Genomic DNA, 24,599 nt, shown 5'->3' with positions numbered 1-24,599 from the left:
AGAAGAATGTAACTATTTGCGTGGCTGCTGGTGTAATTGCGCCCGCTTATCGCCCACCCTACCTAGGTCGCCTTCCGCTAGAGCATGGCTCTGGTGACCCCTTTTTCCCTACGACCGTGGAATCATCAGCTCAGTTCAGCAATACGTTTCTTTTAAGTTTCCATTTTTTAATGACAAAATTCAAAAGATCTTAATATTATCAAAGAAGATATAGTAAATAATATAAACCAAAGAATAATTCATTATAATATTTTTCAGAAAAAAAAATATGTTCAGGTATAGGCATAAATTTCGTATTTATATAATTTTGGTGAGCGTATTTAAAACCTAAGAATATGTTTAGGTATCAACTTCATTATCGGGGGTTTTTTTTTTTTTTTCCTTTTCCACGTATAATCTTTACCACAATTTCCACAACAATTTTTTTTATAAGTTAATTAGATTGGTTTAACTGACCCGAGTTAATTTGTTTTCAAGGCATAGAATTGATGAACTACTAGTATTAATTTAATATTGAAATATCTAGTAAAATATATTATAATTAATATTTTTTCCTTTTCCTTATTTATTTGTTTTCTTGTAATTGGTGTCTATTAATTCTCGCCCAAGAATAAACAAAAGTTTCACCCATAGATTCCGATACCATTCGAATGTGAATATAAATTAAACAAAGACAACTCACTCAGATTTCCATCGGCGAAAGATCGATCTTCCGTTCAACGTACAGGCTGGAAAAAAATCAGGCGATTCATACCGCCCTATGGGTTAAAATACTTTCACTTTTCTTGGCGAGTGCAAACGATTGGAAGGAAACTTTTCTGATCATAAACCCGGCATTTTACATCGCGAATATCTCTCTCAAATAAAAAAAAATTTATGGCCTAGATCTTTCTGTCTTGTGCCCTTGGTTAAATGTCGGAGGTCGCTCCTCTTCTACACTAGTTGTCTGGGGCTAGTCGAACGTCGCTGGCACCAATGGGCCAAGCCCCTGTGGCTCACGCAATGACAACGCCAACCGGGGAATCTAATCGGCTCCTCTGACGGCTAAGCGAACTAGCGATGCGCGCGCCTCAGTCAGCGGTCTCTTGGCCACTTCTCCGGCTTGTGCTTCTCCGATGTGGCTGGTCCTCCGGTAGGGCTTCCTCTTACGGCGGGGCTACTCCGGTGCGCTCCTCGACAGGGCGCTCCTCTGGCGGATGCTTCTCCGATGCGGCAGGGTGCTCCTCTGGCGTATGCTCTGCGGCGGGGTGCTCCTCTGGCGTGCGCGGTGCGGCAGGGTGCTCCTCTGGCGGATGCTTTGCGGCGGGGTGCTCCTCTGGCGTGCGCGGTGCGGCAGGGTGCTCCTCTGGCGGATGCTTTGCGGCGGGGTGCTCCTCTGGCGTGCGCGGTGCGGCAGGGTGCTCCTCTGGCGGATGCTTTGCGGCGGGGTGCTCCTCTGGCGTGCGCGGTGCGGCAGGGTGCTCCTCTGGCGGATGCTTTGCGGCGGGGTGCTCCTCTGGCGTGCGCGGTGCGGCGGGGTGCTCCTCTGGCGTGCGCGGTGCGGCAAGGTGCTCCTCTGGCGGATGCTTTGCGACGGGGTGCTCCTCTGGCGTGCGCGGTGCGGCAGGGTGCTCCTCTGGCGTGCGCGGTGCGATTTGGCTGCCTTTCTGCAGCTCTGCGAAATTTGTGTGGCTACTGTAAATTTTTAAGTGCGGGAAAATCGAGCACAAGGTTTACCCACCTGGTGGTTTTGGGGTTCTTATGCCCCAAAAAAAAAATGTTCCACAGATTTAAAAAAAATAAATTCGTGATCGGACTTGGGGCCCTATCTCAGGGGCTTTCTTACATCTCCTGCCTGAGATACACGTGGGATGTTACCAATTTTACCGGAATAGAGAGTGAGTGCATCTGCACTCAATGACGACTTGATTTGAAAAGACCGAATCAAAATTAGCGTGGGGTAATTGGGGCCATCGGCGGAAATGTTTCACAGCTGAGTCGAGCTTTCCAAAGACTCCCTGCGCCGGCTGACCTTCGATGAATTACCATTCTCATTGGTATTACCCCGATAGCATTGCACCAAAATTTCGGATATGCAACGAAGCTCGGCTTACATATACTGAAGAGAAGCATACTTCTAGGATGAACTAAAACGGCCGATTCAGTCGCCACTACAAAGCCCCCCCAAACAATCAGGCTAGGGTATACTATCCCTGGTACCCTAGACTGATACCGACGGAAGAGGCATTAATGCCGAATATCCTTGGCGTGATAGGTACCTACAAGTGTGCCTTGTAAGTCTTCCAGTTCATAATACGCGCTTCCCAGCTTCTTGCGAACTCTTGCCTTTACAAAGGAAGGTCCGAATTTGGCAGTGTATCCCGTCTGGAAGCAGCTTTGTTTGAAGTTCCGGCGATACACCTCTTGTCCTTCCACGAATGAGACGTTTCGAGACCGAAGGTTATAGCGCTTCTCGTTTTCGGCGTGTTGTTCCAACATACGCTTACATGCTTTATCTCGAACAATCTCAAATGAGTCCTGGCGATTGAATTTTAGTGAACGATCATCAAGTAAATTTAATTTCCTTAACAGTGAGTAGGTAGAACCGGATGTTATCATATGCTGTCCAAAAACCATGTAATATGGAGAAGTTCCCAAACTAGCATGAACGGAGGACCTCAATGCACAACATATTCTGTTTAGGTGTTCGTCCCAGTCCTTCTGGTCTGGTCGCACATATGCTCGGATCGCAGCAATCACGGAGCGATTAACGCGTTCGGAAGCGTTAGCTTGCGGTGAATGCACCGCCGTTAATGTATGTGTGATGCCATACTGCTGCATCAATTTCCGAAAAGCGTGAGAACGAAATTGTGATCCGTTGTCTGATACCACGGTTTCCGGAGCTCCATATGCCATGATCAGTTCTCCTTCCAAGTATTTTGTGACCGCACTGGTGTCAATCTTCCTAACTGGTTTAAGGAATACATATTTGGAAAAATGGTCTAGAACGATAAAAATTCCCACGTTCCCGCTTCTTGATCTAGGGTATGGCCCAAGAAAGTCTACGAACAATCTTTGGAAAAACCGTTGACTTTCCGGTGCTTTTCCTAATGGCGGTCGCAGTGTATAATTCGGCGCTTTTGTCGTTTTGCACACTTCGCACGCGTTAATGTATGCCTTTACATCTGGCACCAGGCCAGGCCAAAAATAATAACGCCTCACTCTCTCTATGGTCTTATGTATGCCACCGTGGCAAGACATAGAACCATCGTGTGCTCTCTTAAGGATTTCTGGCACTAGTTCCTTCGGTATCCAGAGTTTCCATGCGTAATCATCGTGGACTTGTTCCCCTGTAGAATGCTCTGATTTCCGATACACATAGCCATTATCAGCTTTGAGGTCAGGAAAGTTAGCTTGATTTGCTTTTACTTTTTCTACTAGATCCACATATTCTGCTTTCTTAAACTCTTCAGAATCCAAGTCCACTAGAAGTCCTTCCCGTAAATCTACAGCGGCTATCACGTCTTCGTTGACGCGAGACAACGAATCGGGAACAACGTTAAGGGAGCCTTTGCGATGCTCAATCTTAAAGTTGTACCTTTGCAAAGCCAACGCCCATCGTGCCAACCGGGAATTCAGGTCATGGTTGGACATTAACCACTTCAATGAGGCGTGATCCGTTATGATTGTGAATTCCATTCCTTCAACATATGCCCTGAAACTTTTGAGAGCTACGATGGCCGCTAAACATTCTTGCTCGGTTACAGTATAGTTGCGTTGGGCCTTGTTAAGCTTCTTGGAGATGAAGGCAATCGGACGTTCATCTCCTTCTTCGGATATTTGTACAAGCACAGCGCCTACCCCTGTTTTACTCGCATCGCAGTGTATTGCGAACGGTTTCGAGAAATCGGGGCTACACAAAACTGGAGCTTCGCTTAGACGTTGCTTCAGCTCCTCGAAGGCTTTTATAGCTTCGTCAGTTAGACTAAACTTTCGTTTTGTGGTCATTAGGTCGGTCAAAGGAGTAGCGAGTGAAGCAAAATTTGGCACAAACTTTCGATACCATCCACACAGGCCCATGAAACTTCTCAAGCTTCGCAGACTTTTAGGGACAGGAAAATTTTTTATTGCTGCCACCTTTTCGGGATCCGTTCGGATTCCACCGTCGCCTATGATGTGCCCTAAATATCGAACGCGTAGCATACAGAAATGACTTTTACCAATATTTAGAGTCAAACCTGCCCGTTTAATTTGCAAGGCCAATTCTCTCAGTACTTCGAGGTGCCGTTCAAATGTGGAAGAAACTACTAATAAATCGTCAAGATAAATAAACACCTCATTGCGGAGATGGGCTGGTACCACCTTATCCATTAGTCGGGACATTGTGCTTGTGGCGTTACAAAGCCCGAACGGCATTACCTTAAATTGGTAGAGAGGTCTGCCTGGGACTGTGAATGCTGTTTTGTCGCGGGATGATTCCTCTAGAGGCACCTGCCAATAAGCGTCCTTTAGATCCAGGCTTGAAATATACTCAGCTCTTGGTAACCGACTTAAGATTCCACTGATTTGAGGAAGTGGGTAAGCATCTTTCTCGGTGAAACTGTTCACCTTCCTACAGTCCAAACAAATTCTTACTTTGCCAGGTTTGGTTACCATTACGATAGGGGATGACCATGAACTTTCGGATTCTTCTATTACTCCCAATGCTATCATTCGGTCGATTTCGGTGTACATGGCCTTTTCGACCGCTGGGGAGACGGGGAAATGGCGTTGTTTAATTGGTTTTGCCGTTCCCACATCAATCGAATGCGATATCAGGTTGGTCTTACCGAGCCCTTCTTGTTTAAATGACGGGAAACAATTTATTACATTCGCTAGCTTGGCTCGATCGCTATCAGACAATTTATGCTGATCAACCTCCGGTTTAGCGTTACTTTGCGACGATTCTAATTCAGATATGCTTATATTTTTAGGAAGCAAGTCATACAGCCTCCAGAAATCTATACCCAGATATAAATCTTGCTTCAGCGATGGTACCACATAAAGCTTTATGGTACTTTTCTTATCGATGTATTCTACTTCGACTTTCACATGGCCCAGTATCTGCTGCGATCTTCCATCTGCCGTGGTAGCATGACCTTTTATCTTTTTATAGTTACCGCTAGTTTTTATCTCCTCCGCTAGCCTCCCACCAACACAACTAATCGAAGCTCCCGAGTCCAATAAGCCATAGACAGTACGATTGAACACTTGAACTGGTAAAAATGGGCGAGGATCCTTCTGCCCAGACGGAATTGAATTAATGTACTGGACCCCAACGTTGCATATCTTTATGTTCTCCCAATACGCCTTTATCCGACGAGAGCTTCGGGATAGACGTATCTTTGAGTCTGATTGAAAGTTGCATTCCGAGATATCTAGCTTCTTTAAGTCAGGTATTTTACTATGAAGTAACGAATTAATAGCCGGTCTTTGTTCGTCTGGGTTTGGGAGTGCTGCTACCATAGCAGCCTCCTCTATTAGTCGGTCATCGTTGCTTGGCTTCGAACGGCACTCGAGGATTTCTGTTTGACAAGCGACCTCGAAGTGCCGGGTTTTGAGTTTTTTGAGCACTTGCTGCAACTAGGTTTATATGTATTGGCGGCTCCACAGCCGTAACAAAATATTCTTCTCTCGGTCACGCAGTCCTGATACCGGTGCCCTTCTTTGCGGCAATTCCAGCATGCCAGTGCAAGCGCAGAGATATCCCCTTCATTTTCAGATTCCGTTTCCTGAAGACTTTCTGAGGTTTCAGCAAACTCTGAAACGTCGCGCTTAAATGGCGTGTTTCTTATGTACCCCTGGTATCGCTTAGCATCAGCCAAAAAATCTTCGCGCCTTAGACAAATTTCTCTCAAGTCTGAAACTGTTTTAATATCCAGATTCAGAAGCTCATGCCTAATTTCCGTTCGTAAGTTGTTCTTAAGGACTCTTACCAGTTTGTTCGGCGCCCACGGCTGCTCTAGCTGATCGATTAAATCAGATATTTTGTCGTAAAAGCAATCGAAAGTTTCATTCGGCTTTTGTTTTGTATTCCTGATTAACTCCTCGATATCCCCATCATCTCTATTTTGTCTAAACTGCAGACGTAGAGCTGAACAGAAATTATCCCAACGGACTTCACCATGTGCTTTATGATATCGCCAATAGAACTCGTTGGCTTTTCCTTCAAACAGAACAGATGCGTTCTTACAGAGCACGGAAAAATTATTTCCTAACGTTTCCCTAGTCAGTGCTTCAACTCGGTAAATAAAATTGTCCACTGGTACTCCTCCTCCGGAATATTTAATCTTCCATCCGTTCAGAATATGTACCACTTTATCAGGACGGCTCAATAAATCGGATGTGGAACTTTGATGCGAAGCAGTTGAAACCGAAGTCATTCTTACGTCCTGTAGATTATCATCAGTTCCCCTACTCGCGTTGGTCCTATTACTAACGTCTCTAATAGTCTGTTGAGAAGACTGCTCACCCTGGCTATTATTAGCCTCCGGACTTTGAGTTGCTCTCACCCTGGTTATGATATCAGATACAGAACTTTGGATTAATTCTGCCATCCTTTCCGATAGAGTCGCTAGTAATCTGCGTTCCATTGCCAATAAGGTGATGGCATTAGCATTAATAACACTTGTATTGATGTTGCCGCTGCTGTTGGTACTTGCATTAAGTCCTGACGTAGAGGCTGTGTTGTCCGCAACTTCTCTTTCAATATTCTCGACGAGTGGACGGTTCCTTGATTGACTACGCGTTTCCCGCTCCGCATTATCGGAGACCTTTGGAACTTTGGGCCTACAGGAACTTTTGCACACCGGACACTGTATACTTTTCTTCCAGTGACCCTCTATGCATCTCTTATGAAATTCATGTTGACACGATGTTCTATAAACATCGACACCGCTAATCTCGCCTTTGCATATAGGACAGAGTGAATTTGAGCTGTTCTCAGCGTCCTTTTCCGGAGATCGATCTAACCCCATTTTCTAGCGAGACTATCTCCTTATCCGAACAAATGTATCCCAAAAATAATCCGACCACAGTTAACTAACCGCAGTAATAAAATTAAAACGAAAAAAAAATTTACAACGATCGTAACTTTGCGATAAGATAAAAAAAAATAAAAAAATTGTTTACTGAACTGATTGCTTGATGTCACACGAATCGAAGGGTATTTTCTTGTTACCATCCTTAGAAATGAGAAAAGATATAGAAAGGCGCAATGACCTGGACTAAAGGAGGGAGACGCTAATTTACTTTACTCCGGTATCGGACAGTGATTTTTCGGAAAACATCTCACATGTATTCCAGATCCCGAATAAATTATAGTGCCCCTGTGAAATAATAATAATTGTCATAAACTACTTCTGGATGTGACGCTTCTCTCAAGCAACGCCAGCATTTTCCGTTTAGATTAGTTTGTGATTTTATTTAAGTAAGTAAGTAATGGCATTTCAAACCGGGACAGAAATCGACCTAAGTGCGTTTGTTTTCTTCCCGTTTTCCTCAGCTTGTTAAGTGCCAAATTTAGGAAGGTTTCTTTGATAATTCTTGATTTTCGGTCAAAAAAAAATAATGTTAATAATTATACAGTTTTGATTTCCGAGAAAAATTTAAAATTTACAAAAAATCCTTGAGATGAGAGGAAGGAAATAAAAAAAAATGAAAAAGAGTCGAATTGGTTTATCCATGAGTCTTAATGAGTAAACTCACTAAGGCCCTAACGTTGGGCGCCACCTTTGCTATTAATAATAATTAATTATAACTGTAACGTGTAACGTTCGACTGAGGGACTAATTTTCGAAAGAATCTGTGATGGCGTGGCACGCTGTAGGTCCGGCGCTAGCTCGTGGCTTTGGGGTGGAGGTCTTGCTCTCACAGATTCAGTTACGATGCACACATTATTATTAACATCTCAAGAAATTGAGCGTGCTTGCGACATTGAAAGGAGCTAGTCATATAAATCGGAAGAACGATAAACCAAATTCAAAAAGAAAAAAAAAAGAAAGGAAGGGAAAAACAGCATATAAAGTAAAGATCAAAGAAAGAAGAATGTAACTATTTGCGTGGCTGCTGGTGTAATTGCGCCCGCTTATCGCCCACCCTACCTAGGTCGCCTTCCGCTAGAGCATGGCTCTGGTGACCCCTTTTTCCCTACGACCGTGGAATCATCAGCTCAGTTCAGCAATACGTTTCTTTTAAGTTTCCATTTTTTAATGACAAAATTCAAAAGATCTTAATATTATCAAAGAAGATATAGTAAATAATATAAACCAAAGAATAATTCATTATAATATTTTTCAGAAAAAAAAATATGTTCAGGTATAGGCATAAATTTCGTATTTATATAATTTTGGTGAGCGTATTTAAAACCTAAGAATATGTTTAGGTATCAACTTCATTATCGGGGGTTTTTTTTTTTTTTCCTTTTCCACGTATAATCTTTACCACAATTTCCACAACAATTTTTTTTATAAGTTAATTAGATTGGTTTAACTGACCCGAGTTAATTTGTTTTCAAGGCATAGAATTGATGAACTACTAGTATTAATTTAATATTGAAATATCTAGTAAAATATATTATAATTAATATTTTTTCCTTTTCCTTATTTATTTGTTTTCTTGTAATTGGTGTCTATTAATTCTCGCCCAAGAATAAACAAAAGTTTCACCCATAGATTCCGATACCATTCGAATGTGAATATAAATTAAACAAAGACAACTCACTCAGATTTCCATCGGCGAAAGATCGATCTTCCGTTCAACGTACAGGCTGGAAAAAAATCAGGCGATTCATACCGCCCTATGGGTTAAAATACTTTCACTTTTCTTGGCGAGTGCAAACGATTGGAAGGAAACTTTTCTGATCATAAACCCGGCATTTTACATCGCGAATATCTCTCTCAAATAAAAAAAAATTTATGGCCTAGATCTTTCTGTCTTGTGCCCTTGGTTAAATGTCGGAGGTCGCTCCTCTTCTACACTAGTTGTCTGGGGCTAGTCGAACGTCGCTGGCACCAATGGGCCAAGCCCCTGTGGCTCACGCAATGACAACGCCAACCGGGGAATCTAATCGGCTCCTCTGACGGCTAAGCGAACTAGCGATGCGCGCGCCTCAGTCAGCGGTCTCTTGGCCACTTCTCCGGCTTGTGCTTCTCCGATGTGGCTGGTCCTCCGGTAGGGCTTCCTCTTACGGCGGGGCTACTCCGGTGCGCTCCTCGACAGGGCGCTCCTCTGGCGGATGCTTCTCCGATGCGGCAGGGTGCTCCTCTGGCGTATGCTCTGCGGCGGGGTGCTCCTCTGGCGTGCGCGGTGCGGCAGGGTGCTCCTCTGGCGGATGCTTTGCGGCGGGGTGCTCCTCTGGCGTGCGCGGTGCGGCAGGGTGCTCCTCTGGCGGATGCTTTGCGGCGGGGTGCTCCTCTGGCGTGCGCGGTGCGGCAGGGTGCTCCTCTGGCGGATGCTTTGCGGCGGGGTGCTCCTCTGGCGTGCGCGGTGCGGCAGGGTGCTCCTCTGGCGGATGCTTTGCGGCGGGGTGCTCCTCTGGCGTGCGCGGTGCGGCGGGGTGCTCCTCTGGCGTGCGCGGTGCGGCAAGGTGCTCCTCTGGCGGATGCTTTGCGACGGGGTGCTCCTCTGGCGTGCGCGGTGCGGCAGGGTGCTCCTCTGGCGTGCGCGGTGCGATTTGGCTGCCTTTCTGCAGCTCTGCGAAATTTGTGTGGCTACTGTAAATTTTTAAGTGCGGGAAAATCGAGCACAAGGTTTACCCACCTGGTGGTTTTGGGGTTCTTATGCCCCAAAAAAAAAATGTTCCACAGATTTAAAAAAAATAAATTCGTGATCGGACTTGGGGCCCTATCTCAGGGGCTTTCTTACATCTCCTGCCTGAGATACACGTGGGATGTTACCAATTTTACCGGAATAGAGAGTGAGTGCATCTGCACTCAATGACGACTTGATTTGAAAAGACCGAATCAAAATTAGCGTGGGGTAATTGGGGCCATCGGCGGAAATGTTTCACAGCTGAGTCGAGCTTTCCAAAGACTCCCTGCGCCGGCTGACCTTCGATGAATTACCATTCTCATTGGTATTACCCCGATAGCATTGCACCAAAATTTCGGATATGCAACGAAGCTCGGCTTACATATACTGAAGAGAAGCATACTTCTAGGATGAACTAAAACGGCCGATTCAGTCGCCACTACATCTTTGACTCTGTCTGTCTACTAAATCTACATCATTTATCTATCTATTTGAACTGTCCATCATGGGGGTACATAGGGAGAGAAATGTATGTCAGTATTTTCTATTAAAAAAAAACACTACAGTCCCAATACTGTTTGAGCAATTTTTATGCTTTAAGCTTAATTTTTAAGTTACTTTTTATTCCACAAAATGTTGCTTACAAAGGAAAATACCTAATTTCAAATACAAATTTGTTTGGGATCTTCTTAGATGACTTTCATTGATAAGGAGTTAGAAATTAAATACATCTTTATATACATGTTTATACATATTTCTCTCTGTGTACCGCCACCACTCCTGCTATCTACTTCGCCAATCTGTGTGTCCTGTCAACAGTTGTCAAGGTTTTGAATGCGATTTTCACCTACTGCCCTCTCAACTCCACCGTTCACTCACTTTCTCTCTGTTTCTGTCTCTTTCCAACCTTCTGTGTGCGTCTCTTTCTCCCCGCCTGTCTCTGTCTCTCTCACCCCCTCTGCGACCCGTCTATGGGTTGTGGTGCATGATTTCGTAGTTGCCTGCGGTTGCCTCTTTACGTTTAGTTCTTGTTCAAAACCCAGCGAAAGCCTCCCAAGCTCCCACTCTGTTGATGGAGATAAGGATCCTTGGGGGACTATTTATTAAAAAGCATGTGAACTTGAAAAGGACTTGTTGATGTTCCTGCCCGTGTCTGTGTGTGTATCTATGTGTGTGTGCTGTTTACCCTCCCTCGCTGTTGTTGTTGCTTTTATTGTGCTTATTATTGTGCGGTTGAACATTTAGGGACTTAGTTGTCCTGGCCGAAGGCGCATCCCTATCCTCTTTGCCTCTGTGGTTCATGGCTCATAAATTTATTAAACTACCCGTGTTACGTATCCCCGTCTCTATCTCGCTATCACTATCTATCTCTTTCTATTACTATCTGTCTCTGTGCCGTTTCGTTTGGCGTTTCCTTGACTTTAAATTGTTGCCATGTTAGCCGTATTAAATATGTCGACTGTGGCATTGTCTAACTTTGGTGGTGCCTCGGGGATGCACCACCTCCCCCTGAGCCCGCTGCTTACTTCAGGGGGCCTCCGGGGAATGACCTGAAATGTAATTCGCTGGGGAGTTGTTCATGTTGATTTTTCAGCTTGGCTGATTCTTGGCCAAAGTATAAAGTAAGCGAATACTGTGTACGAGTGCCTGCCAATTTATGGATAATTAAATGTTTGAACTCCCTAGATGTAGGAAAAGTTTTCCATTTGAATGTTGTAAGATATGCACCCACTTATTTACTCCCCTACGTATTTATTCAAACGAAGCTGGACTAATATTAAACAGAAGGCTTGGAACTAAAACATTCTACATTTCAGCATTTTTTAATAATAATTGTTAAGGAGTTACAAATTAATAATTAATCGAACAAACTTAAATAAATACAATAAAAACGGCCTTTTACATGTTTTATTATGATCTTTACATCACATGCATAGATACTCCTTATAATATTTCCATAAGACTAAATACTTGTTAAAGTTATTTAAGTTAACCCAAAAATATATTAAATAAAAAACAAGGTGTATAGTTGTAAATCCCTATTTTATCCTTTTAATTTTTATTTTGACCCTGAAAAGTGCGACAGTGCTTCAGCCTAGTGTGTGCTGAGCCCGAAATTCTTGGTTTATCTGTTTAGTCATGTTACTTTCCCCGAAATGGAAATCAAATCAAGGCACATTGCCGCACAAACACATTAGAACCTAACCCCGTACTTGTACCTTTCGCTGTATGTTCTGTATTTTCTTTATTTTTCTGTGTTCTCCTGCCCCCGTACATTTTTATGCTATTGACTGACTGTCTGAGTAGTTGGAGGGGCACGACATGGGGCCATCGTAATGCCAATGACCGGACGAACTTGCAACGTCTGCTGCTCATTATCCGGGCAAGGAGGAAGACGGAAGAGGAGGCGGCTCATCATTATGCCGGATCCCTCGACCCAGGGCTTTCATCATGGAAATGGCCGTCTGCCTGTACTTATGAATATTCCCCCGCCCCGATTCTCTTGCTTTCAACAAGTCTGCATGTGTTTTGGGGGCACGCTGCGTATAAGTGATATGCATTACGCATTCGCAACGTTATCCCACTTGAACTCTTTTTCCCCCTCTTCTCCCTCTCTGTATGTGTAATTCGGTGGCACGGCCTTTGTGCATGACTGTTTCGTGTATTAATTGCATTTTACATAACAATTGCATTTCCACGTTCCAGTTTTGTGTCGGGCATTTATAAAATAATAAATTACATTTCGTTCAATTACAAAAATATCAACAGAACAAAGTGGTGGTCGTCGACGGGACACGCGTCAAGCTGCAGATCTGGGACACGGCCGGTCAGGAGCGATTCCGGAGCGTCACCCACGCCTACTACCGCGACGCCCATGGTGAGATAGCCCCCTAGCCCTCATTTATATATAGACATAAAATATATACATTTTATTGATTTTAAGGATTTTTAAGATTTTTTAAATAAGAATAATAAATATTAAAACCCTTTTATTATAGCCAATAAATTAAGAAAATAACTCTGTTAACCTGTAGCTGGTGATTAAAAATTATTTTTTGATATACCCATAAAGTATTACGGTTATCCCTTTAAACTTGTCAGGTATCCTAACTTTTAGCCAACTTAAAGGACTAAATTCTCAAACAGTTTATTTATTTGTGTGTTAATAATATTTATTCGCAATTCTCAATAGATAAATGTATACTTCCTAGAATTCGACTTAACTCCTCTTTAGTTGCAAAGTATTTTTTTTCTCCAAGGGTCTTGAAGTTTGCCTTTCGTGGAATTTTTCCAGAGCCCTATCAATTTAAGGGGCAAAGGAAAACAAGTTCTGTGTCACTTCTAGGAAGTACAGCAAGCATTTTCATTGCAACGCTGTACATAATACTTTTTAGAGGATTTCTGCTGCAGAAAATAAAAAGACAAATAATTTCTTCGAAATGAAAAAATCCTTGCGCGCAGCATTTTCTAATAATCTTCTTGATCGCTTATATATATCTTAGGGAATTTACTTCCTAGACATTTTAAAAATAAAAATAGTTTTAAATGATAGCTTTAAATCCCTTGCACATGTAAAGCTTAAAATATTTCTTTTAATTTTATAATACAATTTCAATTTCACTCTTTTTCCGGGTGCCCTTCACTGCGGCTCCTTTCGACCGCCTGTCCTTTGATCCTAATTTAATTTTTGAACCGAAGCTCTGCTGCTGCTGTACGACGTGACCAACAAGACCACCTACGACAACATCCGCGCCTGGCTGGGCGAGATCCGGGAGTACGCGCAGGAGGACGTGGTCATCGTTTTAATAGGTGGGAGATGCAGTTAAAAGGCTTTGATTAAGCTTCATCAACTTACGAGCTTCGGAAAAATCGAATCCACTTTTCGTTTCGCAGGAAACAAGGCCGACTGCAGCGGCAGCGAGCGGCAGGTGAAGCGGGAGGATGGGGAGCGCTTGGGCCGGGAGCACAACGTGCCCTTCATGGAGACCTCGGCCAAGACGGGACTCAACGTGGAGCTGTCCTTCACAGCGGTGGCCAGGTAGGTGCTCCTCTTGAAATGCATCCATAATTGGCCAAAACAATGGCCTTCAGAGGTGGTTATTCAAAAGGGCAACAACAGTGTCTCTGCGAAGTTCTAGCAACTTAATTTTTGGAAATTTATAAAGTTTTTAGTCTTTTTTTTAGAAATTTATTTTTAATAAGCCTAATTATTAAAATTATTCTTGAACATCTGAACATCTTCATCTCACTTGTTTGTTGATCTTAATTTCAAGAACTCTTTATCTTGAGCAACAAATTCGAGAGTCTTGATATCTCTTGATATTAAGAACGGATAAATGAATCGCTATATTACATCACAGTTGGTTTCCTAAACTTGATATCAAGATCTTGGATCGACATTTAAGAGTATTTTCATCTTGATTTCTAGAACATTAAAATAACCTTCTGTTTTACATCACTTTTGATTTCTTGCCGAATATGCAGCTCCTTACTTGACTTGCCCCAACCAATCTCCCCAATCTCTTGCTTTTCAGGCAGCTGAAGAGTCGCGGCTACGAGCACGGCGATGATGGAAAGTTCAATGTGCATGATTTTGTGCGTGACAATACAAAGGCGCGCTCGGTTTGCGCCCAATGCAGAAATATGTAATTGCACTTGCCATTGGCCAGGTCGCGACTAACAAAGCCAAATGCTCCCGATCCCGCGCACAAAGACAACAATAAACCGGCAGTCAGATCGAAGGGAAGGGGAAGTGAAGTGAGAGGTGGGCGTATAGATACGGATTACTGAAGGATGTACGTAGGGCAGAGTCGAACTTCTGCATTTATTGAACAACAAATTAAACACAAAGACACTCGACAAGATGGCACCAATTTTGTAAGAACCTAGCGAGAGGGTAGAGTACTCGGTATGTTTTGTATGTAAATGGGATTTTCGGGGCGGAACGGGACGCGATACGCATAATTTTTTTAGGGCAGGCCATTGGCAATGCGTAAGGCATAAGTAGGCCAATCCAATGCATAAATATTGAATTATATATATACAAATATCCATATACAACTGCATAAATTACTTTAACGAGGGGACGTGAGAGAGGAAACGCAGCAAAATCATGCAACATTGAGATTTATCCAGCACGCCGTTGGACTTCGCTGAGGATCGTCTTCAATTGTACCTACCGACAAACCCACAACTACAGCCCAGAGGAGATCTCGAGAAGTACAAAGCCCAAATAATGAGAAACAATCACTCAATTTACCTACGATTAGTTCTATTGTTTTACTCCTAATTGTTAAGTGTTATGGCCTATCGTTAAGTTTTAGTCGAGTTTTAGTCACTCGAGGCCCCTGGAAAATTATTTACACACCCCACTTATGAATACCCTACGCAACTAAGTTAATTACTACTACTTACGTCTACCTATTGTAAGCCCTAGACAAAAAACCCATTCGAATCTATTTTGAGGAGCGCGCCCAGGCGAAGGTGGCGAATAATCGGAGGCAGTTGAACCTATTACTATACTGGGCTACTACAGCTGAGGAAAAAGAATCCGACGCATGCATATATCATGTAAACTAGCTACTAAACAGCGTTATATTCAAGCAGACGTCAAGTCTATACCATAAACAGCAAATACATATTTACAGTGAATGTGGTTTAAAAAAACGAACCAGCAGTGTTTTATTTTGGGCGCATTGCAGAGGAGGTCGAATAGATGATAGAATATTATGTGAAGGTCCTACCTCTGGTAGGAATGTTTTTTAAACCATCTTTCTGTTTTATATAATGATGAAACTATCTTTAAGGGGTCCCTGAAGTACATTGTACAATTCATTTCAAAATTTGGCGCCTATATTGTTAGGTTGGTGTATTCGCTAGTTCTGGGTGGCTGCACACGATATTGCGGGAGTGTGTCTGTGGTATGTAATCGATAATTATAGCTAAGAAATAATCGAACATCTCTGTCGCTAGAACATGTGCTCTTGGTTGTCGAAGAAACAAAACAGCGTAAATTGGTTGGAATTTCTTCAATAAATCACCTGCAATCATGGCGGATCATGCGTTTCATCGGCCCGGGCCGCTGAAGCAAACGAACAAGGCCCACAAAACGGGCCGTCATCGCTCCAAGGGAGCCATCGACAATGCCCAGAAGGGTAAGTGCAAATCTCTTCAAGATTTTGGTCTCCTGAAGTCATCTAATCCACCTGGTGGTTCTTTCCCGCAGGAAAGATTGGTCTCAAGGCCATCTCCCACAAGCACAAGCAGCAGCAGCGCAAGGAGCAGCGTCGCAACCAGATGAACCAGCTGCGGAAGAACAAAAGGGAGGAGGTGCTGGAGCAGAAGAGGAAACTGGGTGGTCAGAACACCGCTCCCTTCCTCGTCTGCCTGCTGCCCATGCACGAGCAGATCGACCCCAAGTCCGCGCTGGCCATCCTCCAGAGCTGCGACAGCGAACTAGTGGTGGAGAACTCGCCCAGTGGCATTGTTTACATGAATCTCCCGCGATTCAAGCAGCGCTTCGCCTTTGTCACCCCGCCTGTGGGTCGTGGAAATGAGCTGATCGCCCTGGATTACCTCAAGGTGTGCGATACCACCCTGCTCCTGACCTCCGCCGCATTTGGAGATGACGAGATCTTCGATCGCTGGGGCCAGAGGATCTTTAACATGATGTCCGCCCAGGGAATACCCACTCCCGTGGTGGCCCTCATGGATCTGGAGTCGATCAATCCCAAGCGACGACCCGCTGCCAAGCAGGCTGCCCAGAAGATCATCTCCAAGCTGCTGCCCGAGGAGAAGATCATGCAATTGGACACTGCCAGCGAGGGCTTGAATGTGATGCGGCGCATTGGCGGCCAGAAGAAGCGCATTCTGCACAACGTGGCCAATCGTCCGCATCTCTTCGGCGATGTGGTGGAGTTCAAACCAAGTTCCGATCCCAGTGACGACATGGGCACCTTAGAAGTCACTGGCTTCCTTCGTGGTCAATCTCTCAATGTTAATGGCTTGGTGCACATTCCCGGCCTGGGTGACTTCCAGTTGAGTCAGGTGGTGGCTCCGCCAGATCCGTACAAACTGGACAAGTCGCGTGATGGCGAGAATGCCGAGGTGCGTCTTCTGGACCGCAGTGATCCCGCGAAGCGCACTTCCCTGCAAAGCGAGAACATACCCGATCCCATGGACGCGGAGCAGACGTGGCCCACCGAGGAGGAGATCGCCGCCGCGCAGCAGGAGACCAAAAAGATGAAGCTGGTGAAGCGTGTGCCCAAGGGCTACAGCGAGTACCAGGCCGCCTGGATACCCGATGTCGAGGAAGTGGAAGACCCGGACAGCAAGGAAGACGAAGACATGAGCGACGATGATGATGATGACGATGAGGAGGATGATGAGGACTTCATGTCGTGCGACAACAAATCCTTCGAGGATGAGTACGAGAAGCGAGACTCGGACACAGAGGAGTTTCAGGACAGTGTTTCCGTGACTTCGGAAGCTGCCGTCAACGACGAGAAGTACGATCAGCAGATGGACTTCCAGGAGGAGCGGGAGACCCTTAAGAAGCTGCAGCAGGCTCGCACGGATCAGCTCTGGCCTGATGAGATTGACACTCCCTTGGATGTGCCTGCCCACGAGAGGTTCCAGAAGTATCGTGGCTTGGAGTCCTTCAGGACTTCGCCCTGGGATGCGAAGGAGAATCTGCCCGCTGACTATGCGCGCATCTATCAGTTCCAGAACTTTGACCGCACCAAGCGGAGGATTCTGAACGAAGCCAAGGAGTTTGAGGGTGTACTGGTAAGGGTTCTTCACAACTTTGGTTTGAGAAGTCATACTATCCAGTTCTTAAATATTTCTAGCCTGGCCTTTACATCACTCTCCATGTGATCAATGTGCCCGAAAGCCGTTGGAACGCCTTCAAGTCCGGCCAGCTCACGGACAACATTATTGTCTACGGAATGCTGCCCCATGAGCACCAAATGTGCATCATGAACGTCGTCCTGCAGCGGATGCCCGACTCAGAGGTGCCGCTCAAGTCCAAGGAGCAGCTGATTATCCAGTGCGGCTACCGCCGCTTTGTGGTGAATCCAATTTACAGCCAGCACACTAATGGAGACAAGCACAAGGTATGATATTTACCTTGATTCTCAACTAAGTCAATATTAATAAAGTATCTTTATCCAGTTTGAACGCTACTTCCGTCCGTACGAGACCGTCTGCGCCACGTTCTACGCCCCCATCCAGTTCCCGCCGGCAGCCGTGCTGGCCTTCAAGGTGAATCCCGACTCTACACTGGCGCTGGTGGCCCGTGGCCGCCTGCTTTCCTGCAATCCGGATCGCATTGTGCTGAAGCGCGTTGTCCTCAGCGGTCACCCCATGCGGATTAACCGCAAGTCGGCCACAATCCGATACATGTTCTTCTACAAGGAGGATGTAGAGTACTTCAAGCCGGTGAAACTAAGGACCAAGTGCGGTCGGCTGGGACACATCAAGGAGTCGCTGGGCACGCACGGCCACATGAAGTGCTACTTTGATGGCCAGCTGCGGTCCTATGACACTGCTTTCATGTACCTGTACAAGCGCGTTTTCCCCAAGTGGACGTACGAGGAGTGTCTGGTGCGAACGGCAGAGCACGAGCGACAACACGCGTCGGCGAACAGAAGGGCCTCGCAGCAGGTAGCCATGGAAGAGTAGGGTTTCATGTAAATAGGTGGATCGCAATCCCTTTGAAAATATTTTATATTCTTGATGACCCATCCGAAAAGTACATCACGTATGTACAAAAAACCGGCATCCATCGTTATTTATATATGACTGCGTTGTATAATAGGAATAATAGAATTATATTCACAAACAATTGTCTTAACTTAAAGGTAGAGGCAATACAATATACATACATAAAACATGGATACGTTTGAAAGCTTGCCGCATTGCACGAGGATGGGTCGGGCTCTCATATATGGCTAATACAGTTTTGTGGCTAGGGTTGGGAGCGGGGTTAGGGTGGGGTACACCATAGGGACTAAGGGTATTCAGTAGTTGGTGGACAGACACTTGCGCCGCTTCTTTTGCAGCTGCTCGATCTGTTCGCTTATTTGGATGGGTGTTTGGAAACCTCTGACAATGCTGTTTACGGTCAGGACCGTGGCGATAAACTGGCTGATGGATATGTGCCAGGACTCGGAAATGTTTGTGCTACTGCTGCTGCTGTCGCCGCTGCTGGTCGTTGTGGTCCTGGCCTTGCCGCTCGCCTGGCGCAGCTCCTCCTCCAGGGCCACAAAGAGGCGGGTGGTGCCAATGGGTTCTGCTGCGGGTGTGGTGGGATTGCCATTGCTATCCGGTTGCTGGGGGACGTAAGTTTTTCAGGGTCATTTATAGCCTTTTAAAAAAAAAAGCACGACTTACCTCATCGCCTCCCATATTCAGCTGGGTAAAACTTTCCAGGCTGGGCTCCTTCTTAATGTTGCTGTTACCCAGCTCCAAGAGATTCTCATCTGCAAAGCAAAGAAAGCTTTAATTAGGAACCCTCACTATCTTAACGTTTACTTACAAGCCCTCTGCATCTCTTCATCCTGGACTAGACCCATTATCTCTATGATGCTGCGCCACAACAGCTGGAAATTCTCCTTGCGCATGTGCGGAATGCTGTGCTGCGAGCTGGACGCACCCTCGTCCGGCTGGTCCAGCAGATAGCCAAGACTGCCAAGGCTCCGCGAGTCCGTGGCATTCGAGTCGGCGCGCTCTAGCCGCGTGGCCGCAACCAGGTCGCTGATCTGTGAGAAATTCGATATAGTCTCGACATTCAGAAGCATGTGATCGGCGGCCGCAGCCGAGGCTGCTCCAGCTGCCGCATCCGCTCCCGCTCCGGGCGGCGTCATGCGAGCCGCTCCCAGATCTGAAATATCCGAAAAGGTGTCAATCGATTCGTAACGGCCCTGCTGGCGAAGCTCTCTCTGGAGCCCGTCTTCGTCCCGCCCAGCATCTGTGGATGGTGCAGTACCCTGGAGAGCCGGCAGGTCCACGTAGAAGGTTGAGCTGGGCTGCGCCAACGATGAGGTGTTGGAGTTCAGCGATAGATTGGGCGTGCGCGACAGGTCCATGAACGTGTTGCCCGAGATTCCGGCCAGGTTGTGTAGGTGCTGGGTGGCACTGATCAGGGCAAAGTCGTCGGCATCAAAGTTGTGATCCGAGGGCGAGGGCAGCGCCTCCATCGACTCTGAGGCATCGTTGCTGCAAATACACGAGGCTCAACTTGCTGTTGATTGGTTTTCCATCGAGTAAAGCACTCACTCAAAGAAATCCTCCGCCTCAAAGGCCTCCTCGGCATCGTCTTTGGTGCGAGGACGCGGGCGACGAGATCGTTCAATCTCCGCCTTGGACAAGAGAGGCGGCAGGTGCAGCACAAACAGCAGCTTCAGCTTCTCCATGTTCTTGTTGGAGCAGACCAGGCCCAAGGCATTGATGAGCTGGCCAAAGTCAAGAAAACCAGTGCCTCTCTTATCTGTGAGCTGGAGGAAGAACATAAAAACTTATTGAGCCATTCCAAATCAAACTCCGACCAATAACTCACCCTGAACAACTTCTCGCCAATGTCTACGCTGACGCACTTCCGCCATGGTGTTAGCTCCGTAAAAAGTGTGTGGAACACCTCGTAGTTAACACTGTACGCCTCGTACCTGCTGCCAGAGGTGCCCGCATCGTGGATAGCTCTGTTGGGCGACTGCGGCACCAGCTGTGGCATCTCCGACAGGGGACATTGCACTTTCTGCTGCTGTTGCTGCAGGGATTTCAGGGCATGCTTTTCTTCCCGGATAATGGTAAGCAGCATGTGCAGCTCACTGCGACTGAAATAGGGATTCTGGACGTAGGCCTTTACAATGGTCTTCTCGTTGTCAATATCGAATTGCCGCATAGTCAACCGACGATGCTTATTGCGCAGTTCCTCGATGCGTTGCTGGGTTATCTCCTCGCCGAACTTGGTGTACGCCTCGTGAATCAGAGTCTGTACCGTTTGAGTTTGGACTTTACGCTCCTGCTTCCGCTTGTCCGTCGTGGGCGGAACCTGGTACTCTGGGTTGTAGATCCCCTCCAGGTAGTTCTGTAGTACTAGCATGGCTTCGCCATCATCCTGGCACTGCAACAGCTTATCCCTGTTCCACTCGATGATCTGCAGCGAGATCATGAAGATGATCTTGGCGCCCTCGTAGAAGAAGCAGTCCAGGATGTGCAGAGAGCTCTCGTAGCTGATCACGCTCATGAAGATGGTAAGGAACCAGGAGATGGAGATCATCTTGATCACACCGAGCTGCTCCAGGTGGCCATGCAAGTCGGCTAGATGCGTCTCCACCAACTCGTTGAGCACGCCCTGGTCGATCTGGGCACCCACCACCTTGTCCTTGTAGTAGTCCGGCAGTAGGTTCTCGCACAGGCTGGCCAGCATCCAGAAGGCATTCTCCTCGTCGCAGAACAGCAGGAACACGGACGACACAATGTTCATGGCCTGGCAGTAGCCCACCTGCGGGTTGCGCAGCGCATAGGCCTGCAGGACTCTTCTCAGGGCTCCAATGCCATCGGTGCTTTGGAATGCCGGATGCTCGGGAAGTGATCTTGGCAAATCCCGGTCGATTTCGTCATGGGCAAAGCAATTCTTAATGCATGCCGCCTTCTCTACCAAATCCTCGTACAGTCCGGGATTCATCTCCTTGTCGTGAATCGCCCCGGAGAAGATCAGCCAGATCTCCTGACGCAGCTTGTCGGGAATGCCCTCCACTATTAGATTTATCACGTCCGTGGTGCGGAACATCCCGATGCCGCGTCCAAAGTCCCGGAAATGCGCCTCCCAGCGCACCATCTTTTCCTCCTGTTTCTGAATGATCTCCGAGCTGAACTGGGTCTTAAATGTGTTCATCAGAGCGGTCTGCTTGCTCCACGAAATATCATACTTGGCCCGTTCGCGACTCACAGGACTAAGGGAAATAATTGTAATTACTGATCTTATGTTTAAACCACTATACATACACATGAATCCGTGCGAGAAGATCTGTGATCTTGGAGATCAGCACATCTCTGTCTACGATATGAGCAAACATGAAAGGCACATTCTCTGATGTAATGATGACAATTTGGTTTTCGAACCGCTGTTGTCCATCATCCTTCTTCTCCACACTCTACAATAAAGATATTAAAATGAAATTTCCTAATGAAAAAGAGGCCCACTGCTCACCTTAATGGTCTTCATGGGTATGACCACGCTGACCAAATCCTTGACATCGCTACGAAAGCAAAAGAAATTCGGCGATAGATAGATAAAGCCGGAATTGAACCGCTTTGAGTATGGCGTCCAGATGTTTGCCTTAATCTTGCCATCGATTATCTCCGACTGTGGCAGTCGAAAATAGATGCGAAACTCCTCGGATTTCTGTCGAGCTGTTAGATCCCTCAGCAGCACGGGCTTCTTGGATGTCTTGGCACCCAATCGTGCAAAATTCGAAGTGTCGTGGTCCACCACTGGGCTGTCGGGATCATGGATCAGTTGCTGAATGGCCATTTTGTTGAGCTGCTCGATCAACTGGTGCGCCTCGCTGGCGTTGAAGAGCATTGTAAAGTTGTAAGTCATGTTGTTGGTGGTCTTCAGATAGATGGTATTCGCATTTCGGCTGATGTCCTCCAGCTCCGCAAAGCGTATAATGCGCTTTATCTCCTGACCCAGCATGTACGAGTAGAAGCAGACGTGGTTCAGAGAAATGTACAGCTGACCCTGTCTCGGGATCTTGTTCTTCACATATCTAAAATCAAATATCGAGTGAGCTTTCTTTACGACTGTTAAAAGAATTTCGAAACTTACGTGGCCGAGTAGGAGTTAACTAGTCGCTCTTCCTCGGGCATTTTGAAAATCTGCCTGAACTTCGATTTCATCACCTTGAAGTCGGCTGATTCGCCGGAGTCATCTTGATTGTTTTGCGTGTACAGAGATTGGATCTTGCATATGGTGAAGTTGGTCACCTCGTCCTCGTTCTCCATCTCGTCCAGCACTTTGAAGAGATTGGCCTGCAGCCATTCCCAGTCTTTGACTATCTCATCCTGGGTGATGCCAATGGCGATTTCTGCGGGGAACGGGCGGTAAATGATCAATTATTTTATCAAATAAAGTAGATAAGATAAAGGGTTATATGTACACATTAAATCAAAACCGTGTGTGGTAATTAAATGTCCAAAATGTTTCTTATTTTCGTCTTATCGCTTGATATTACACTATATACCCTCACTGCTCAAAACCCCATATCAGTAAAGCTTTGTAGTTTTACACATTATGAAATCAAAGTAAGATTGTAGGACAGTGGAAATATTTTTAAGCCTGCGGGGATTTTTAACATGGAAAAGGAACCGAAACTTAAAAGTTCTATATGCTTTGTAAGAGTACCCCGAGGTTTCTGATATTCCCAGTCTCCTACTTCAAGCTTCCTTTCTTAATATAAAGCAAATTAAGTAACAAAAGAAACGAGCCAGCCTCCGCAGCTTTTGTAATCAGCCTCGTTCTCCGTTTACGTAAGCGCTGCGAGGGAACCGTAGATGAAAGAAATATTGGCATACTCCCATAAAAGCGAGGCGAAGCCCGATGATTCACGGTCACATATAGCTGGGCCTAGACTCGAGGAACTGGAACTGATAAAGCGGATGAGTACGAGTGCCTGAACCTACCGTAAGACACCTCCGACGAGGGCGTCTGGTGGAGGATGCGATAGGGAGCCGGCTTGGTGTTCATCACGCTGTCGTAGGTGCCCACCAGCATGGATCCGAAGCCGCGGGATTCCCCGTGACCACGTCGCTTCTGCAGGACAAAGTATCGCGAGTGCATCTCGGCAATCCTGTGGGCGGAAAGGGTTTTTACAATCGGTTTAGCAGGGAGGTTGCGTTTTCTAGGGGGCGGAGTGGGGGTTTTTCTTTTACTACGCAGCAGGGAACAGTTGGAAATCAATTTTCAAGCTGCGGCTGCGGCTGCTGACTTTGCACAGCTGCCTCTTTTACGTTGCGAAATCAGAACCGTCGGTCCAAGGAGGTCTTGAACTTTTGGCTCAATTAGTTATCAACAGAGGCAAGTGAGGGGCTTATGCGTGCTCGCCGTTCCAGACCGGGGGCTCTCCTGGCGGCCTGCACTGCGTGATAAACGCATTCCATGAGACACCTTCCATGGACACAACAACAACACTGCATATGCATACACACATGCCATCCACATTTGTCCCACCCACACACGCAAGCGGGCATGTTTAATTTGTGTTTTTGGCTTTGCTTCGATTTGACCCCGGAGCGGGGGCACCACTCACCAGAATGCCGAGGGCAGGAGCAGCTCCTTGGGCTGAATCCACATCTTGGTAGGTTTCGGCCCGTGCGAGGCAGAAAATCGAAGAATATTCTTTGTTTAATACTGCATCGAGCGCTGATTGTTTTTTTGCTGCTAGTGTGGCCGTTTGTTGGTTAGCGGTGCAATCCAATAAGAACGAAGCGGTCTATTGTGAACGGATGCTGAGGGCGGGATTTTTGAATGTCTATTTGAAGCACCTTTATTTAGTGATAAGGTTAAACTATTTAGAAAACAATATATAAAATATTCAGTTGCACAGTTTAAGGTTTATTTCAAACCAGAGGTGCTTGCTTTATATTAAGCAGACATAGGGAATGGGTCTACTTGTTCTCTGCCACCACACAAACATTGTATATTACCCACTCATGTGAAATATGTTTAAAATATTACGAGCCGACCGCTGTTTTAAAAGTTAGGATTACGTTATTTTAGCAATTTCTATAAAGGGGTTTATCTATGAGTTTCGTGGTAAAGTAAA

At 46.0% G+C, this 24,599-nt stretch overlaps 3 protein-coding genes across 7 annotated transcripts in view; 2 read left to right on the top strand and 1 right to left on the bottom strand.

Annotated features, from left to right (window-relative positions):
* The window catches only part of LOC108028314 (ras-related protein Rab-26), a 29,030-nt gene extending 13,591 nt beyond the window's left edge, over positions 1-15,439 (top strand). For all 4 annotated transcript variants that reach the window (XM_017100043.3, XM_017100037.3, XM_017100038.3 and 1 more), the window contains 4 exons: positions 12,538-12,646; positions 13,468-13,578; positions 13,663-13,807; positions 14,304-15,439. In XM_017100043.3, the coding sequence (XP_016955532.1) occupies positions 12,538-12,646; positions 13,468-13,578; positions 13,663-13,807; positions 14,304-14,418 (480 nt within the window). In that variant the 3' untranslated portion in view covers positions 14,419-15,439. The remainder of the gene's footprint in view (positions 1-12,537; positions 12,647-13,467; positions 13,579-13,662; positions 13,808-14,303) is intronic.
* A 290-nt stretch (positions 15,440-15,729) lies between these two features.
* Positions 15,730-18,668, top strand: LOC108028456 (pre-rRNA-processing protein TSR1 homolog). Its single transcript, XM_017100304.3, has 4 exons — positions 15,730-15,923; positions 15,995-17,556; positions 17,619-17,885; positions 17,944-18,668. Exons 1-4 carry the CDS (start codon positions 15,818-15,820, stop codon positions 18,451-18,453), a joined length of 2,445 nt encoding a protein of 814 aa, XP_016955793.1. The 5' UTR covers positions 15,730-15,817; the 3' UTR covers positions 18,454-18,668.
* LOC108028455 (TBC1 domain family member 9) lies at positions 18,557-24,224 on the bottom strand. 2 transcript variants are annotated; one of them, XM_017100303.3, is made up of 11 exons: positions 24,084-24,224; positions 23,458-23,624; positions 22,604-22,862; positions 21,983-22,544; positions 21,778-21,926; positions 20,330-21,725; positions 20,050-20,267; positions 19,760-19,989; positions 19,310-19,654; positions 19,165-19,253; positions 18,557-19,103 (listed from the first exon to the last, which is right to left on the bottom strand). In XM_017100303.3, the coding sequence occupies exons 1-11, from the start codon at positions 24,125-24,127 to the stop codon at positions 18,792-18,794; spliced, it is 3,771 nt and encodes a 1,256-aa protein (XP_016955792.1). In that variant the 5' UTR covers positions 24,128-24,224; the 3' UTR covers positions 18,557-18,791. The 2 variants fall into 2 exon arrangements, with proteins under 2 accessions (XP_016955792.1, XP_016955790.1); XM_017100301.3 differs by having other exon boundaries at positions 19,310-19,989.
* Between the last annotated feature and the right edge of the window lie 375 nt (positions 24,225-24,599).

Source organism: Drosophila biarmipes, chromosome 3L, assembly GCF_025231255.1.
Source record: "Drosophila biarmipes strain raj3 chromosome 3L, RU_DBia_V1.1, whole genome shotgun sequence".
Lineage (NCBI taxonomy): Eukaryota > Metazoa > Arthropoda > Insecta > Diptera > Drosophilidae > Drosophila > Drosophila biarmipes.
Note: the sequence above shows the minus strand (reverse complement) of the source record. Positions and strands in the feature narration are given on the sequence as shown.